The sequence below is a fragment of the Chaetura pelagica genome, unplaced genomic scaffold (assembly GCF_000747805.2).
Source record: "Chaetura pelagica isolate M959 unplaced genomic scaffold, ChaPel_1.0 scaffold159, whole genome shotgun sequence".
Lineage (NCBI taxonomy): Eukaryota > Metazoa > Chordata > Aves > Apodiformes > Apodidae > Chaetura > Chaetura pelagica.
Genome location: NW_009954555.1, coordinates 1,811,849 through 1,828,183, shown reverse-complemented (window position 1 = coordinate 1,828,183; position 16,335 = coordinate 1,811,849). Strand labels below are relative to the sequence as shown.

Sequence of the window (16,335 nt, the reverse complement as noted above, 5' to 3'; positions counted from 1 at the left end):
AGAGTTTATTATTCCCATGATTCTTGCTTTCCTTCCACTATTTCAGCTTTTAACTTTAATAATTGTTAACTAATTTAAAATAATAGGAGTAGAATTTGTGTTCTCTGTTCCAAATCTCCTTATTCAATTATTAGCATTGCAGTGCTAGCAGTGGGGAAATTTGAATCCAATTTCTCCTCTGAATAATAAAAATGCAGGATTTTGTTTCCTGTTCTTGTCCTGAAAAGGTGTTGAGAACTTGGTAGCATAGTCAGCTCTGGTATTAGATACTGCATGTGACGGTTTAGAGATGAAACCACAGTGTTTTATTTCTGTTTCTTTGTCCTTTCTAGTGCCCTGGACGCGACATGAGTATGAACTGGCACAATGGGCTTTCAGGAAGTGGAAATTTCACCAGTTCACTTCACTGAGGGACCAGCTCTGGGGAAATGCAGTATATCTGAAAGAAGCCAATGCAATCAGTGTAGAGTTAAAGAAAAAGGTAGAGCATGCAGGCTATCTTTTTGAATTTTATATTTTGTTGTATGTCTTTTCCTTATTACTTTAGGCTCTAAAAGGGTTCAGAAAATTGTTAGTCTGATTCAGACTTCTGGCTGAATGAAGAGCCTTTGCAAATCTAGTTGATACAGTCTCCTCTTCCTCATTTCCCATCTGTTGTTCCTGTCAGTATCATAAACAGATGTATATGCATATCTCCCTGGGGCCCTGTCTTTTTCTTTTTCCTTTTAACTTCATGTGGTCGTTCATCTTGGCAAAAAGTGGGTGCTGCAGGATGTGCTATGTCTGTAGTTTTCCAGATCTCTGCTAGATGTGCTAATAAAGGCAAGATACGTGTGCTCAGCTAAAAAAATGTTTTATGCCATTTTGAGACATTAAATAAATGATGTTAAAAACCTCAATCTCTTCACTGAGGTGAAAATAAAACTCGTTTCCTCTTTTGCTGTTAATTGGGTCTCTGTCCCCATTGTGCTGCTGGTCTCTGACTTGTCAGAACTAAAGTAATTTTTTTTTTTTTTTCCATTCAGGTGCAGTTTCAGTTTGTCCTGCTGACAGACACCCTCTACTCCCCACTGCCACCAGAGCTTTTGCCCACTGAGCTGGAGAAGATGCGGGACAATAGGCCTTTCCCCCGTACCGTGGTAGCTGTGGAAGTCCAGGATCTGAAGAATGGAGCAACTCATTACTGGTCCTTAGAAAAACTCAAGTATGTAAATGTTACTGGAGGACAAACTTCTTATATCCAAGGAGCTTCACTGAGAAATTTCATCCTTTGCTGTTCATTCTATTGTACTTATTTTTTTCTCTGTCCTCCCAAATGCCAACTTTCCAAACAGCTGTTTTCAATACTAGCTTTCTAGATTCTTTAAACAAGTGTGTTTGTTCTTCAGTGTTTTACCTCACCTCCACATTCAATTTTTGAAACTGGTGATGTGTGTAGAGCAGTGACCTGGCCCTGTGGTTTGTGGGCTCAACCTGCAGGTTTTTTCCCAGAATCCTTAACATGCCAGAGAGGGAGAAGGAACAGATGAGTCTGTACCACTGAGTTTGGTACTGTACTAAGTGGAACCTGGTGTAGGTGAAGCCAGTGTGCTCCGTGTTCTCTGCTTTTTTATTTGCTGTTCTAAACTTTTTTTTTAATCCTACTTTCTTCTGTACAGGCAGAGGTTGGACCTGATGCGTGAGATGTATGACAGAGCTGGGGAAATGGCATCTAACACCCAGGATGAGAGTGAAAGCACAATGACAGGCAGTGACCCCTTTTATGATCGCTTTCACTGGTTCAAGCTGGTTGGGAGGTATGTGATGATCATTCCAACTGTTGGTGCACTGGTCACTCCTGTCAGTTCTGGATGAACTTTGACTTTGAATGTGGTTATAAACTGTAGGGCCACTATATTTACTTGTGTTTTGTCCTTCAGGGATTTCTGGTAGACTTAAAATATAGTGAAGAGCAGAAAATGCTCTTCAGAATGTTCTGGTGTAACCTTGTAGAACTGGATTTGACCGAATGCTGAGTAAGTTACAAGTTTATTTTTAAGAATGGTAGCTAAGTTCTGTCTAAAGTCACTGGAGCAGAGCTGTGAGAATATGAAGAACGCTGAAAGTGATGGGAAAAGTGGTCCAGGGCCTTATATATATGGCTCAAAATAACTTGGTCATACTTTTTGGAAGTGCCTAATATTTCATGAGATTCTCTTAACTTTTCCTAATGTCAGCTGCACCTTTGCAATATTTTTAGTTACAAAAAAGGTACTTCTTGGAAATAAGAATTGCAGCTCTGTTAATGGATGTGCTCTGAATACCTCAGTGTTCAACCACGTTTATATTCATTTTTCCTTCTGTTCAGTTCAAGGACGCTCCTTTTCCTGCCTTTGTTAGCAATCCCCTTATGTCTCACTGCAGTCTAGATGGTTTGCAGCCTCTGCTTGTTGTTCAGGTGGTCTCTGTGCTGCTGGTGACAGACGGCTGTTAAATGAAGCCTCCTTCTCTCCCCTCCCTCTGTTAATTGCTATTCCATTAACTGACATCCAGCTCCCCCATATTCCATGGCTGCGTGAACGAGCGTCTCGCTGATCGCACGCCCTCCCCCACTTTCTCCACGGCTGACTCCGACATCACTGAACTGGCTGATGAGCAGCAGGATGAGATGGAGGACTTTGATGATGAGGCCTTTGTGGATGATACTGGCTCCGACGTTGGAACTGAGGAGGGATCAGACCTCTTCAATGATGGGCGCGACCCGTTTTACGACCGATCCCCTTGGTTCATTTTAGTGGGAAGGTTGGTGAGGTTCCTGTGAGAACGGCCAAAAGGGACCAGCTCTTGCTGTAGGCTGCAGTGGCTTTGCCCTGTGCTGCACAGAGTATCTGTCAAGCCAGCCAAAATACCTATACACGTAAATTGGAATTGCCAGAGAATGAGTGTAGTGTAAGTTTTAACTTCCCATGTCAGAGACCATGAAGACCTAAATAATAATTATTGAGAAAATAACCCTGAGATGATGTGACAATGGGAGGAAATGTAATTCTATTTCTAGGTAACTGTCACAACATGGAATGAATGGGGTCATCAAGAGCAGTCAACATGGTTTTATCAAGGGTAAATCATGTTTGACTAACCTCATAGCCTTCTATGAGGAAATTACTAGGTGGATAGATGATGGTAGAGCGGTAGATGTGGTTTATCTTGATTTCAGTAAAGCATTTGACACCGTCTCCCACAGCATCCTTGTAGATAAGCTGATCAAGTATGGGTTTGGTGATCAGGTAGTGAGATGGATCAGGAACTGGTTGAAAGGAAGGAGCCAGAGAGTTGTAGTCAATGGGGCAGAATCTGGTTGGAGGTGTGTGACTAGTGGAGTCCCACAGGGGTCAGTACTGGGACCGGTGTTGTTCAACATCTTCATCAACGACCTGGATGAGGGTATAGAATGTACCCTCAGCAAGTTTGCTGATGACACTAAGCGGGGAGGAGTGGCTGACACACCAGAAGGCTGTGCTGCCATTCAGAGAGACTTAGATAGGCTGGAGAGTTGGGCGGGGAGAAACATGATGAAATTCAACAAGGGGAAGTGTAGAGTTTTACATTTGGGGAAGAACAACACCATGTCCCAGTACAGGTTGGGGGCTGACCTGCTGGAGAGTAGTGTAGGTGAAAGAGACCTGGGGGTCCTGGTAGACAGGAGGATGACCATGAGCCAGCAATGTGCCCTGGTGGCCAAGAAGGCCAATGGCATCCTGGGGTGCATTAGAAAGGGTGTGGTTAGTAGGTCAAGAGAGGTTCTCCTTCCCCTCTATTCTGCATTGGTGAGGCCGCATCTGGAGTATTGTGTCCAGTTCTGGGCCCCTCCGTTCAAGAAGGACAGGGAACTGCTTGAAAGAGTCCAGCGCAGAGCTACGAAGATGATTAAGGGAGTGGAACATCTCCCTTATGAGGAAAGGCTGAGGGAGCTGGGTCTCTTTAGCTTGGAGAAAAGGACTGAGCGTGACCTCATCAATGTTTACAAATATGTAAGGGGTGAGTGTCAGGGGGACAGAGTTAGGCTTTTCTCAGTGATGACCAGTGATAGGACAAGGGGTAATGGGTGTAAATTGGAGCATAGGAGGCTCAAGGTGAATATCCGAAAATTTTTTTTTACTGTAAGAGTGACAGAGCCCTGGGACAGGCTGCCCAGGGAGGCTGTGGAGTCTCCTTCACTGGAGACATTCAAAACCCACCTGGACACATTCCTGTGTGATGTACTCTAGGTGACCCTGCTCTGGCAGGGGGGGTGGACTAGATGATCTTTCAAGGTACCTTCCAACTCCTAAGATTCTATGATTCTGTGATTCTATGAATGTGATTTTGCTTGTGTACACCATTTAACCATTATTTATAAGAATGCTCTATTTAGCCATTGCAAGATCACTAAGGCAGTATTGTAGTATGTCATTTTCTCCCTTAGAAGAGAATCTCAGAGTACGATGGAAAGTCTTCTAAGTCCAATCCAATAAATCCATTTTTTGAAAACTCATCTAACATCCTCTGCATCTGAAGAGAAAAGGTGACATGAGGAGAAAGAAGAATGGCTCTTTCTGGATGAGGAAGAGTTGTTCTTTGAGATGATTTGGCTTATCAGATTATGCCTGACTCTTGGTCGCAAGTATGACATAGTGAAAGGTCATTGTAAAAATTCCCTGCCTGGTGGTGTTTATCAGTGCTTTCCCCACATGCTGTGCTTAAACTTCTGAAACAAGTTTGCTTTATGTTTTTTAGGGTATTACCTGTTTTGCTAATCTAGGTATGATTAAGGCATTACCAGACTTCAGTCTGTGTCAGCAAGTTGTATTTAGAAAAGGTAGCACTTTGCACTGTTGATAATCTGTCTTCAACATAGAACTCATGTCAAAAAACAATTTTTATTTCGTGACTTTGCTCCCCTCTGTTCTGCTCCAACTCCCCCAGTTATGCTTTTTTTGCTCATTTGATCACTCTGTAAGAAAATCTCCCTTATTGTTTTAACAAGTAGATGGTTTTACATTGTACAAAAGAGGGGGTGAAATTCCATGGCTGGCAAAAGAGAGAAACAAAGGAGAAGGGACCAGAGCTTGACTTTATTGTTTTCTGTGACTGTAAACAGGGAAGACTTCATGGTCAGGAAGGTGGGATCTTTTTGCAGTTTCCTCAAAAGCAGGAAACTTGACTGCATTATTTTTCAAGTGGGGACTGATTTTGTCAGTCTTTTATCAAGCTTTTAGATTATTTTAGCGGTATTGTCTAACCTCATTCTTTGTCTTTAGTTGACCTGTTTCCAAGCTATGGTTAAAACTTGGAACTCCCTTGATCTAGGATTTGAAATAAAAATTACAGTTACTAGAGATGCAAGAAATTACTTTAGTCCTCTTTGATCTGTGAATTTGTGCCCTTATGTGCAATGTGTTTTATAAAATTTAATACTTTCAGGGTTAGCCTGGTCCACAGAAAGCCATCATAACTGGTTTGGAGGTGGTTGTCAGCTAGGGAAAGCACGCGTGAGCTGTTTGCAGGGGCCAGGACTGCTTTCCTGTAACAGAGCTGGCACACTTGGCCTGTTCTCCTGTTGTGCTTGTTCTTTCAGAGCGGGACCTTCAGTGCTTGGGAAAAAGTTGAGCCATTCATCTTCATTTCACAGACTGTTCAGGAAGCACAACACAAGCTGAGCAAATACAGGGTATAATGTTGTGCTTCCTGGCAACTGCACAACTTGCTTCCCGTTTCCATGCATTAAAAAGAACGCTGAGCTCTGTCTGTACAGCCAGACAAGTGGAGCTGCAGCAGTTGTGGGCACAGTTATGTAGCCTGAACCACCTTGGCTGCACATAGTGAGGAACTCTGCTGGGGTTGTCAATGGTATTGAGGAATGAAATGTAGTTTGTAATGTCTCTGAGTAGACAGCTGAATGACTTTTCCCCAGTTGTTGGTTTATATTCTGTTCTGTTCCTCTTGTATTGTGCTAATTCTGTCAGCAAAAAGCAGTTAGACTTTAGCACCACTGGGTAGAAATTATTTTGATTCCTCAGTGTCTTCCAGAAGGAGAATTCTGCTTTTGAAAAGTGTGACTTAAACTTATTAGAGGGCATGTCCATCTATGTAGATATTGTCTTGAGCACAAGTAGTGCTCAATGGATGAGAAGTAGATCATGTAGCTGTTCAACTCTTTGGGCCTTAAAGTATTCTTTCTTTTTCTCTTTCTGTGCTGTGACTGTCTTTTATTTGTACTATAAGTATTAAAGAAAAGGAAAAAAGAGCTGGTCCCTTTAGCCATCTCTTCTGGCATGTTTGGCTGTCTTTAAGGCTAATTCTATTTAACAGTGTGACATAGCAAGCATTTGTTATGTTTCTAAGGGAGGTGGGAGAGAACTATGGGATATTTTATTTAAGTCGTAAATGAGTGTGTTTATTTAAAAAATACCCATCATCATTCTGAGTTCTGTTGTTTCTGTTTTCATTTTTTAAAAAAACCAAAACAAAACTGTGTTTGTTCAATTTCATTTCTAGTTTTGTTGTGACTATGCCATTCTACCTCACCAATCTTTCTGCTAATACAGCATCTCCTTTTTCAGTCTGCTGGGCTGAGGTGCAGGGGACACTGGCACATGGGATGTCTGGGCAGTGGGAGGCCTCCCACATGTGGGAAGAAGAGGAGAAAAACTCTTAAGTTTTCATCCACTCCTCCTTTGGTACTGTTGTGTGATGAAGCAGCTGGAGTGGCACTGGAAGGCAATATTGCTCCATAAAAAGCTCCTTTCTCCATTCTAGAGAAGAGATCCAGCATTTTTGTCACCAATAGGAAGCTGAAAACTTTTTGCATTATGTGCTTTTCTTTCTCTAAGTTAAAATGATGCCAGTGAGCTGGGTGACTGGATGGAAGGAAGTTAAGGAAGATGAGAAATATTTTTGGGATTATAATTGTACTGAGTACCTTGGCATTGCCCATGAAGCTGAATGCTTTGCCTGTCCTATGTTGTACAGCAGCTGCAGAACTTTTTTGCAAACAAAAAAAAAATAATTATTTTTCATGCTGTTAATGCTTTCACTTTCCACCAGTTTGGCTTGGAAATAGGAAGGCTTCTGTAATGACTCTTCTAGTTAGTGGAACTGCCTCTTCCTGTAGAGATCTCAGTGTGTAAGGCTGTTTAGATTCCTTTCTGTTGGGGAAAAATGTCTGTTCTTCCTAGCTTGAAATGTAGTTTTCAAACTGTGTGGTTTTCATGTTGAGCATCTAACTACATACCTTCCTGAACTCCATGCCTGGTTCAGTCCAAGGGAACAATTCCAGATTGTTAGTGTGGAGAACTGTTTTCTTGTATGGTGGGATGCTGCTTACTCAAATGAGCACCACATGAAATTTCAAAGCTAAAACTGAAAATGAATTCTTAGGAAAAAAAAAGTAAAAGTAAACTTCTCATTTTGTTACTTCAGATTTAATCTCTTCCCTTCCCCTGCTTTATCAGTGCTTCCCTCACTTTGAAGCAGACTGAAAAGGAATTGGATCTAATCTTAGTCAAGTGTTACGTTGAAATTGTTTTTTTGTTGTTGTATGGTTTTCTTCATTTCTTGTTTTGTTACTTTTGTAGCCTTATTAATCATTCTCTTCTCTATTGCATTTTGTCACCACTTGGTTTTTTTAGTAGCATTATTCTTGTCTTTTTGGTTCATAATTGACACCTGTTTGACTACCTTGTCATTTCAAGAGAATTCATTCATTCTGGGAACGGGCATGTGAACCCAGAGAGAAACATTTCCCTTTTCTAACTGTGGTCATTAACTGTGTGTCACCAGGAATTGAGTTTGGATCAGCGTTGTGTTCATAGAACAAATCCTACAGCTGATGTCTCCAGACAGAGGCAGTGAACATCTTTATTTCTTTGTCAGTCCTCTTCTGTCATGCAGGACTTTCCCTATGAATGTTAAACAATAACAGTTCCAAATTTGAGGACTAAATTATACTTAATAATAAAGACTAATAATAAAGACTAATAAAAAGGAATGCAAGGACATCCAGTTAAATGACTGGTTTTTAGGATAATTTAACATGTGAAAGTTAATAATTACAAAATTGGTTAGTCAATTTAAATGCAATGACTGGTAAAGCTATTGGTTAAACTTCTATGCATTTCAGTAGTCTTCTAAACTCTGAAACAGTTCACTTAATAAATACATCCTTCCATTTTCACTTAATAAATAAATCCCTCCAGTGTTTTAAGAACTGTTGCAATTCATTGCGAAAAAGGAAAATAATTTAATTTCAAAATTTATAAATTGCTAATTTAAGTTAACTTTTAATTAAAAAACCTCTATGATAGAACTTGTTAACTTATTGTTCCAAAATAGACCCTGCTTGTAGGTAATTTGATAAGTTAGTGTATGGAAGGATCATCCAGTACTGGGCTGAAATTCTACTTTTCCTGTTGTAAACTGTGATTTCTAAATGACTGCTCCAAAGAACTGTAGTGGTGTTTTAGGTTTAAAATAAACAAGTATAATACTCCCAAAGATATTTAGCTGTGAAGGCTGTCAGTCTTCCACTATCCATATACTTAGTGAATATTCCAAAAAGCCTAAGAGATGGGATGGTTTATTGGGGATGTCTTAATTACTCTGTATATAGTGTTGTCAAATGTGTGTAGAAGAGAGAAGACATTCAGTCAGTGTATTCTGAAAAGTGTTTTTGTATGTTCAGTAAAATATTGGAGGCTGTGTGAACACAGTAGATCGATTCCCTTTTAGCACTTCAAAACACACTCATGGGATGGAAAACTCAATTCTTTATAATCAGTAGTTCCTTAGTAAACTTCTACTGTCTTGTTAACAGCTCCATTTACCACTGTAGTGCATCTAAAATTACCTTCTATGAAGCCATCATCTTAAAAGGTCTCCTGTATATGTTTTGTAACTCAGTAGGACAAGCCCTGTGTCTCCAGGATACTCTGGTTTGTGGCTTCAGGCAGCTTTGCCACTGCTGAGGAGCCCAGTGTGGACAGCGTGTTTATGTGGCCACAGTGCAGGTCTGATAGATGGATTAAAGCAGATTGTCTGAAGAGTGGAACGTGCCGCTAGCCAAGCAAATGCTGCAGGCTGGTGTTGCAGATGTTTGCCTAACCCTGCTTGTGTTTTCTCTCCTTCCTGTTACCAGAGCATTTGTGTACCTGAGCAACCTGCTGTACCCGGTGCCTCTGATTCACAGAGTGGCTGTTGTTAGTGAGAAGGGAGAAGTACGAGGATTTCTGCGAGTAGCAGTCCAGGCTATAGCAGGTGAGACACTCTGACAGCTTTACTTTGCATCTCTTTGGTGCACTGTTCATACCTGCAGGTATGCCTTCCTATGTGGATTGTTAATTTCTCTGAGCTACAGTAATCAGAAGTAAATAGTAAAATTAGTACTGAAGTTGTTTTCCATTCAAAATTCTCTGAAGTTAAGTATATTCATGATGAAACTCCATTGTCTTGTTTTCCCACACTAGAGATCACAATGGATAGATTTCTGCTATGATTTTTTCCAGCACTTATTCCAGTCTATTACTGGATGACTGGAACTGGCCTCTTGTGCTTTACAGACTCATTTCCTTTGTAATCAGAATTTCCATTTAGAGAACTTTCAGGGTTTTTCCTGCTCCTCCCCATATTTTTCTTTCTTTTTCTTTTTTTTCTATTTTTCAGCTGATGAGGAAGCCCCAGATTATGGCTCTGGAATTCGACAGTCTGGCACAGCCAAAATCTCATTTGACAATGAATACTTTGATAAGGTAAGAAGCCTCAAAACTGTGTTAGATTTCTTTGAGTGCAGTAGTTTGCAATTCTAAATAAAGAAGAAATATTGCAGGGGAAGAAGGGGATGGCAAAAGCAAAAACTGCAGGAATTTGTTACATGCAACTTCATTTAATTTTTCAGAGTGACTTTTCTTCAGTTGCGATGACTCGGTCTGGGCTGTCATTGGAAGAACTAAGAATTGTGGAAGGGCAAGGACAGAATTCAGAGGTTACCACTCCTCCAGAGGAGATCAACAGAATCAATGAGTTAGGTAAGCAAGAAATATGTAGTAGTTTTGCAGAACTTAAGGGAAATGAGAGACACTTGAAGTAAGTGATAGAGATTCTGAGTGTCCTTCAAGAATATTGTAGCTAGGGAGAGGTGTAACCAGTGGGTTCCATGTGATGGGTGATGGAGTCACTCATTTGAAGAACAGTGCAGAAAAACTGTTCTCATGTATTTGCATCTTGTTGTTATTGGCAAATAATTCAGGCTCAACAGAAAAAAAAAAAGTGTGATGGGATTGAAGTGTTGCCTGAAGGAATATTTTAAGAAAAGGAGGGGAAAAAGAAATAAAGGAGTGATTTCATGTGGGATGTTTGTGTCTCCCTAAGACCTGAAATCGGCCACTTTGGATGGAAAGATGACAATGGAAGGATTCACTGAGGAAATTGGTGATCACTTGAAGCTGGGCAGTGTATTTACCTTCCGTGTGACAGTGCTGCAGGCCAGTGGCATCCTTCCTGAATATGCAGACATCTTCTGCCAGTTCAAGTAAGAATTTGTCCTTATTTATTGACAGGGAGTGCAAATAATAGCAGACAATGGAGGGTCTAATTTGAGAGCTTTTCAAAGTAGTGGCCCTGTAGTATAGCAGAGGAAAAAAGCCCTTGTCAGTGACTGGAATTTCTGTTACAAGTAGTACCTGCTGTGTTAACACGGTATTAAGGAATAAGGTTTTGCAGACAGGAATTAAGAATCAGAGTGGACTCTTAGTAGTTACAGGTATCTTAAGTTTTTGCTTGATGATGGCTTCTAATATGAAAAACCCAGTATTAGATTATACATATGCTTAACTGGAATGAAAGCTATGACCCTTGAGTAGCTCTCAGGTGAAGGTGTTCTTTGGCTTAGTTCCTTAAGCAAGAATGAAACATGGAACTAATAAAAACACAAAACAAGTAAAAGAATCATTGTCACAAAGACAAGGGTATTTCTCATTTTAGGTCATGGCTTAGCTCCCTGTGATGAGCTAGCAGAATAAATTGATGGGGTTTCTTTCAGTGTTGGGTTCCCAGCACAGCAATGTTCACTAAACTGTTCAGTGATGGTTTATTGTTTGTTTGTTTGTTTTTTTAAAGCTTTTTGCACCGACACGATGAAGCTTTTTCAACAGAACCTCTCAAAAACAATGGTCGAGGGACTCCCCTGGCGTTTTACCATGTCCAGAATGTAAGTAAAACTTTACATTAATATTAAGTGTCTGTGTTAGCACTAGGAGTTTTGTGTATCCTTCTTGTAAAACTCATGAGAAATGTATGGGAATGTGGGGCAAGGGGAATTATTAGAAACAGACAGCAGGAGGAGTGATCAGGTGAGTGATGTAATCCCCAATGGAGAACAAAATACAGAATGATTCTGTGTGTAGATTTAACTCTTCTGTTTCATCTCTACTTCCAGCCTTTGAATTTTCTGTTTCCTTTCCAGGGTGTTCAGTGAAAACAGTCTAGAATTCAGGAAATAAAATACATGTGAATAGGAGTGCTCAGGATCTCAGATGAATTGAATGTATCTATTTTTATGAGCTGTGTAATCCTTTGGTGTCATGTAGGCTTCTCTTCTACTGATATTGAGACTTTAATTTTTTTCCTTTATCAGAGAGTAGAATGAATGTGTAAGTCAAACAGGAATGCAGTACCTTTTACTTTGAGAGACCCTAAACTGTAAGAAAACTACACACTCCTAGAAGTCCCCCTTAGAAGGTTTCCTTTTTGTATGTCTGATTTTCTTTGCTTACTTTGCCTAACAGATAGCTGTGGAAGTGACGGAATCGTTTGTGGAGTACATCAAATCCAAGCCTATTGTGTTTGAAGTCTTTGGACATTATCAGCAGCACCCTCTCCATCTGCAAGGACAGGATCTCAACAGGTATCTTTCAATGTTCTGGCATAAAGGGTCTTTGGGAACATGCTGGGGTAGCTCTGCAGCTCGGGAGGTGCTTTTTCCTACTGCAATTATCCAGCCACACCCTCACCAGTAGGATTCCTTACTGATCCCAGAGTGCTGACAGAGCCCTGCTTGCCCAATGGAGTATGTTCTGTTAGTGAGTGATGGAACTGTTCCACCAGCTTAAACATGGAAAGTTGTTTTGCAAATACAGCTGCATCCACCCTGCACACACTGTGGTGGTAGAATATTGTATCCAGAACTTCAGTGGTGATCTCAGGGAGTTCTGGTAAAGCTTCATTGTGCTCCAAGATGCAATGTTCCCTCGGGCAATTGGCCTGATGCTTAAAGGTAGGATGACAAAAGCAGAGAGATTAGGGAGAAAACAAAAGGCTCTCAACTCTTTTACATACTAGTGCTAAAGGTGCTGGGCATTTGGATTTTTGGAATCAGGCAAGGGCTGCTGTTGTCTTCATAGTTTAAGGGAAAAGGCTGTTGCCTGGAGCTTGGCCTGGGCATCCCTCCCACTGCAGGCAGCAGCTGCAAAGAGGAAGCACCTGCTGGTTTTAAGAGGAAATACCAGCTGAGGCTTGTTCCTTTTCCTTCAGTTATTTTGGGATATGCCTGTTTTGCTTACTTAATTTTTCAGAGCAGAATGGAGGCAGAGCACTTGGAAATTGTAATTAATCCTAGCTTTCAGTAAAAAATACTTCAGTGAAAATAGAAAAAGGGCAGAGGTTAGTCTGAGAAATGTGCTGAGTCCACTTGCTTTCCTGACAGGTGGAATTTACTTGACTTCATGGGATTGTACAGATATTTTTAGAGACAAAAATGGGTGGAAGGACTGTTCTGGGTGTGTGTATTTTATGTATTTTTTATGTTTAGCTGCCTCCATATTGACAACTCCTCTCATTTCTCTGTAGCCCTCCACAGCCTTCCCGAAGATACTTTCCTCCCCCTATGCCACTCTCCAAGCCAGGTGAGAACAGTTCTCCAATGCTCTACATCACATCTGCTACTAAAAGTGAAGGTTGCAGTGCATTCCTAAGCTATTCAGGACACCAAAGATTATCATGGAGTGAATGTTGCAAAGGGGATTGGATCTTTGCTGGCCATCTTCCTCTTTATGTGTTCTTCTCAACCTCCTCTTGCAGGAAGTGCTTTTTGGTTTTTTTCAAGGGTAGAGTTGCATTCCCCAGGTGTTGACATTATTCCATGAGATCTGGCTATGGCTCTCTTTGTGCTTACTGAGCACTTGACTGGAAGTTTGCTTATTCATTAGCTGCTTCATCATTTTGCTCTCTAACATTCTTGTTTAGTGAGTCAGTCTTGTTTAAATGACCCTTGGTTTTCTTTGCTGAATTGTAATAATGCATGCTGAACTCTTGTGTGGTTTATTTCCATTCCACCTTTTATTTCCTCCTTCTCAAGCTGTCTCTCACCTGCATGTTTCTACCATCCTTTTCTTTTTTTGTGTGTGTTCCATTCCCTTTGCAGACCATGAAAGAAAAATTGAGTTGATTAGGTATCTTATGTCTGGCTATGTAAACGTGCATGTGCTGAACACGCTCTCCGAGCACGCCAACGTGCTTGCATCCTCTGCTGTGGCTGCTTTCCAGGATGGAGCTGACCAGCTGCCACCTTTTCTCTTTCTGCCTGTTCCCAGTTGTCAGAGTGAGCGGGCTCCTAAACGAGATGGTTAGTAGCCAAATTTGATCTATGGTAGATGTAGAAGTAGTTCCAAAACATACTTCGAGATTCCTTTTTTCTTACTTCTATCATTGTAGTATTCTTGGGAGTAGAAACTGCCACAGTTTTGTTCATGGAAGGAAGATGCTGTGCTGAAGTTTGTGGCTGTTCTAGAGAGAACTATATAGAGTCCATATTCTCCAGCGTGCTTGGTATCTCTGCTGTTTGTGTCACTGGATCTAGTCCTTGAAACTTTATGCACCTCGTGATTTTTTTTTTCTTGTGTGTGTTCTGTACCTGGTTTTGTGAGATTGGGGTGAGAGATGCTTCATATGAAAAATCAGCTTGCTGTACAGGAAACATACTACTGTGTTCTAGATAGGTTTCCTTGTTGCTCATCTTCTTTTTTTGCCACTAACTGTGCTGCTCCTCACTGACAATTGTGTTCTTATTTAAAAAAAAAAAAAAAAAAAAGAAAACAAGACACCCTGGTTATTAATTATGCCAATGCAAGTCCATGAGAACTTTTAGAACCAGCTTTCATGTTTAGTTAAATGTGTCTTTTTGTTGTTTTTCTCTTCTGGTGCTTTGGAGTTTCTCTGCTCAGCAGTAAACTGGAGTGACTTGTGTGTTTGGTGTTCCTTTTCTGTCGGCAGCACTGGGTCCAGTTGTAATGAGTTGAAGTGCAACTGCATGATAGGATGGGTATAAGAGAGTGACTACCCTGAGTAATGAGTGGGAAGAGTAATTGATGACCCTAAAGCTTGCTACCCAGCATGATGGATTTGCAGTGCTGTCAACAACTGATACTTCTAAAATCTGTTCCTCTGAGGGAGCTGCTATTTTACCTGGCAAAGAAACAGAATTCACATTTTGTTTTCCAAGAGTGAATACACAAGTACATCTGCCAGGACCTTTTCTTAACTGGGGGGGCTGCTTCACCGTTCCCATGCATGAGAAATGAAGTCATGATGGAAGCTGAAGGATACACAGATGTGTGACAAAAAACACTTGAGCAAGGGGAGAATCGGGTTTGAGAGGCTAGAAGGGAGCATAATTATTTGGTTTAATAAATGCAATGAGGTCAGCATGTGAAAGGAGAACAAATGGAAAATGAATTGCAGAGTTTCAAAACTACCTGTATGCAGGAACTAAACTTTTAAAGTGTTCCCATCTACAAAAATTAAATGCATGAACGATAAGAAAAGTCATGTCATGATAGCTAAAAGGTGTGATGGAAGTAGGCATGAAGGAACGTCAGGTTATTTCTAGAATTTCAATTATCCCACTATATTTTTTTAATGTGGTTTATCCCTACATTTGTATGAAAGGCAATAGAGAGGGTATGGGCAGTGGTAATCACTGATACCAAAGCTTAGGGATCCCAGAAACATACTTCAAGAGGATTGTGGCTCTGGAATAATTCTTGTTCAGCCTTTTTAGATAAACATTCCCTTATCCAAACTGGTACGAGAGACTAGCAATTTGTAATGTGAAGACTGAAGTTTTAAGTTCCTTGATTTTTATTTTTTTCCTCCTGTGAGGAAGAGGAAATGTACTTTATTGGTGAGTAATGCTGCATTTGAACAGGCCTAAGCAATTCAAATCACAAATAGTTAAGCCATGAAGTAACTGATGCACATTTGAGGAAACTCAAATGTGAGAGACTAGAGAGACTATATATTTTTACAAGCTTTTTGGTTACTTTTAAAATTTTAATCTAGTAACTTTGACTAAAAAAACATCACTTTGAGAAATAATGATTGCTGTAAGCAACATCATTTTCATTTTTAAAAATGTGATCTGTGCACATAGAATACCTGGGATCACTGAAATGACAGGTTTCTCTGAGCCCTAGAGTAAGCTTTACGTGTTCATTCCTTGTAAACCATTTTCTTCTTTCTTTTTGTTTCTTTAAGTGCCAGCTACAAAGCTAAATACCATGAGCAAACACAGCTTGGGCCAGAGTGTGAGCAAGTATGACCTCCTTGTATGGTTTGAGATCAGTGAATTGGAGCCAACGGGGGAGTAAGTCCTGTATTAATCTTTTCTGTTTGATCTTTTTTCCCCTTTGATTCAAACCAGGTTGATGGTTAGCAATCATTATGGATTGTGGTCTGGCTTATGCCAGCCTGGTGTCTGGCTGGTTTGTAGTGACTGGGTGTAAATTCTGCTGGCATTCATTGTCCCCATCAGAAAGGACTGAAGGGATAGAATTACTTTCTCTCACAGTTAAAGTCATCTTTCCACTTTGAAAGCCCATGCACACCAGTTGAACAGGTGCTGGGAAAACCTCCCTGATGTAGGCAATGAGTTTAGATTGTTTGGGCTTGTAGACACTTTATGCTCCAGAAGTGATCTAGCAGGCCCTATTTTACCTGTGCTACAGAGAAGGTTTTTCCCTGGGAGGTCTTTAGGGATTATACTAAGAAGCAAATTCTGCAGAGTTTTCCAGCAGTACTGGAAGTACAGGATGTGATACTTCTGTGTTTCACTGATCCTGTGGTCCAACAGAGTCCAGTCTGAGAGTCAGCAGAAACATTCTTACTTCTTCAGATATTATAGAGAGAGGTAACTGTTGGCAGCAGAATACAGAGTAAAGTTGCTGCACTAGTGTGTCTTTCCTGCCTGCTGATTTTGCTGTCTCACACAGGTATATTCCTGCTATTGTGGACCACACTGGAGGCCTGCCCTGTCAGGGGACATTCCTG

At 40.7% G+C, this 16,335-nt stretch overlaps 1 protein-coding gene across 1 annotated transcript in view; it reads left to right on the top strand.

Moving 5' to 3' along the window:
* The window catches only part of KIF1B (kinesin family member 1B), a 94,344-nt gene that overhangs the window by 64,895 nt on the left and 13,114 nt on the right, over window positions 1–16,335 (top strand). Inside the window, exons 22-34 of the mRNA XM_010005143.1 lie at window positions 333–481; window positions 1,026–1,204; window positions 1,659–1,796; window positions 2,533–2,781; window positions 9,155–9,273; window positions 9,679–9,764; window positions 9,911–10,040; window positions 10,384–10,543; window positions 11,131–11,221; window positions 11,799–11,917; window positions 12,859–12,914; window positions 15,544–15,652; window positions 16,278–16,334. Coding sequence (XP_010003445.1) covers window positions 333–481; window positions 1,026–1,204; window positions 1,659–1,796; window positions 2,533–2,781; window positions 9,155–9,273; window positions 9,679–9,764; window positions 9,911–10,040; window positions 10,384–10,543; window positions 11,131–11,221; window positions 11,799–11,917; window positions 12,859–12,914; window positions 15,544–15,652; window positions 16,278–16,334 — 1,642 coding nt within the window. The remainder of the gene's footprint in view (window positions 1–332; window positions 482–1,025; window positions 1,205–1,658; window positions 1,797–2,532; window positions 2,782–9,154; window positions 9,274–9,678; window positions 9,765–9,910; window positions 10,041–10,383; window positions 10,544–11,130; window positions 11,222–11,798; window positions 11,918–12,858; window positions 12,915–15,543; window positions 15,653–16,277; window position 16,335) is intronic.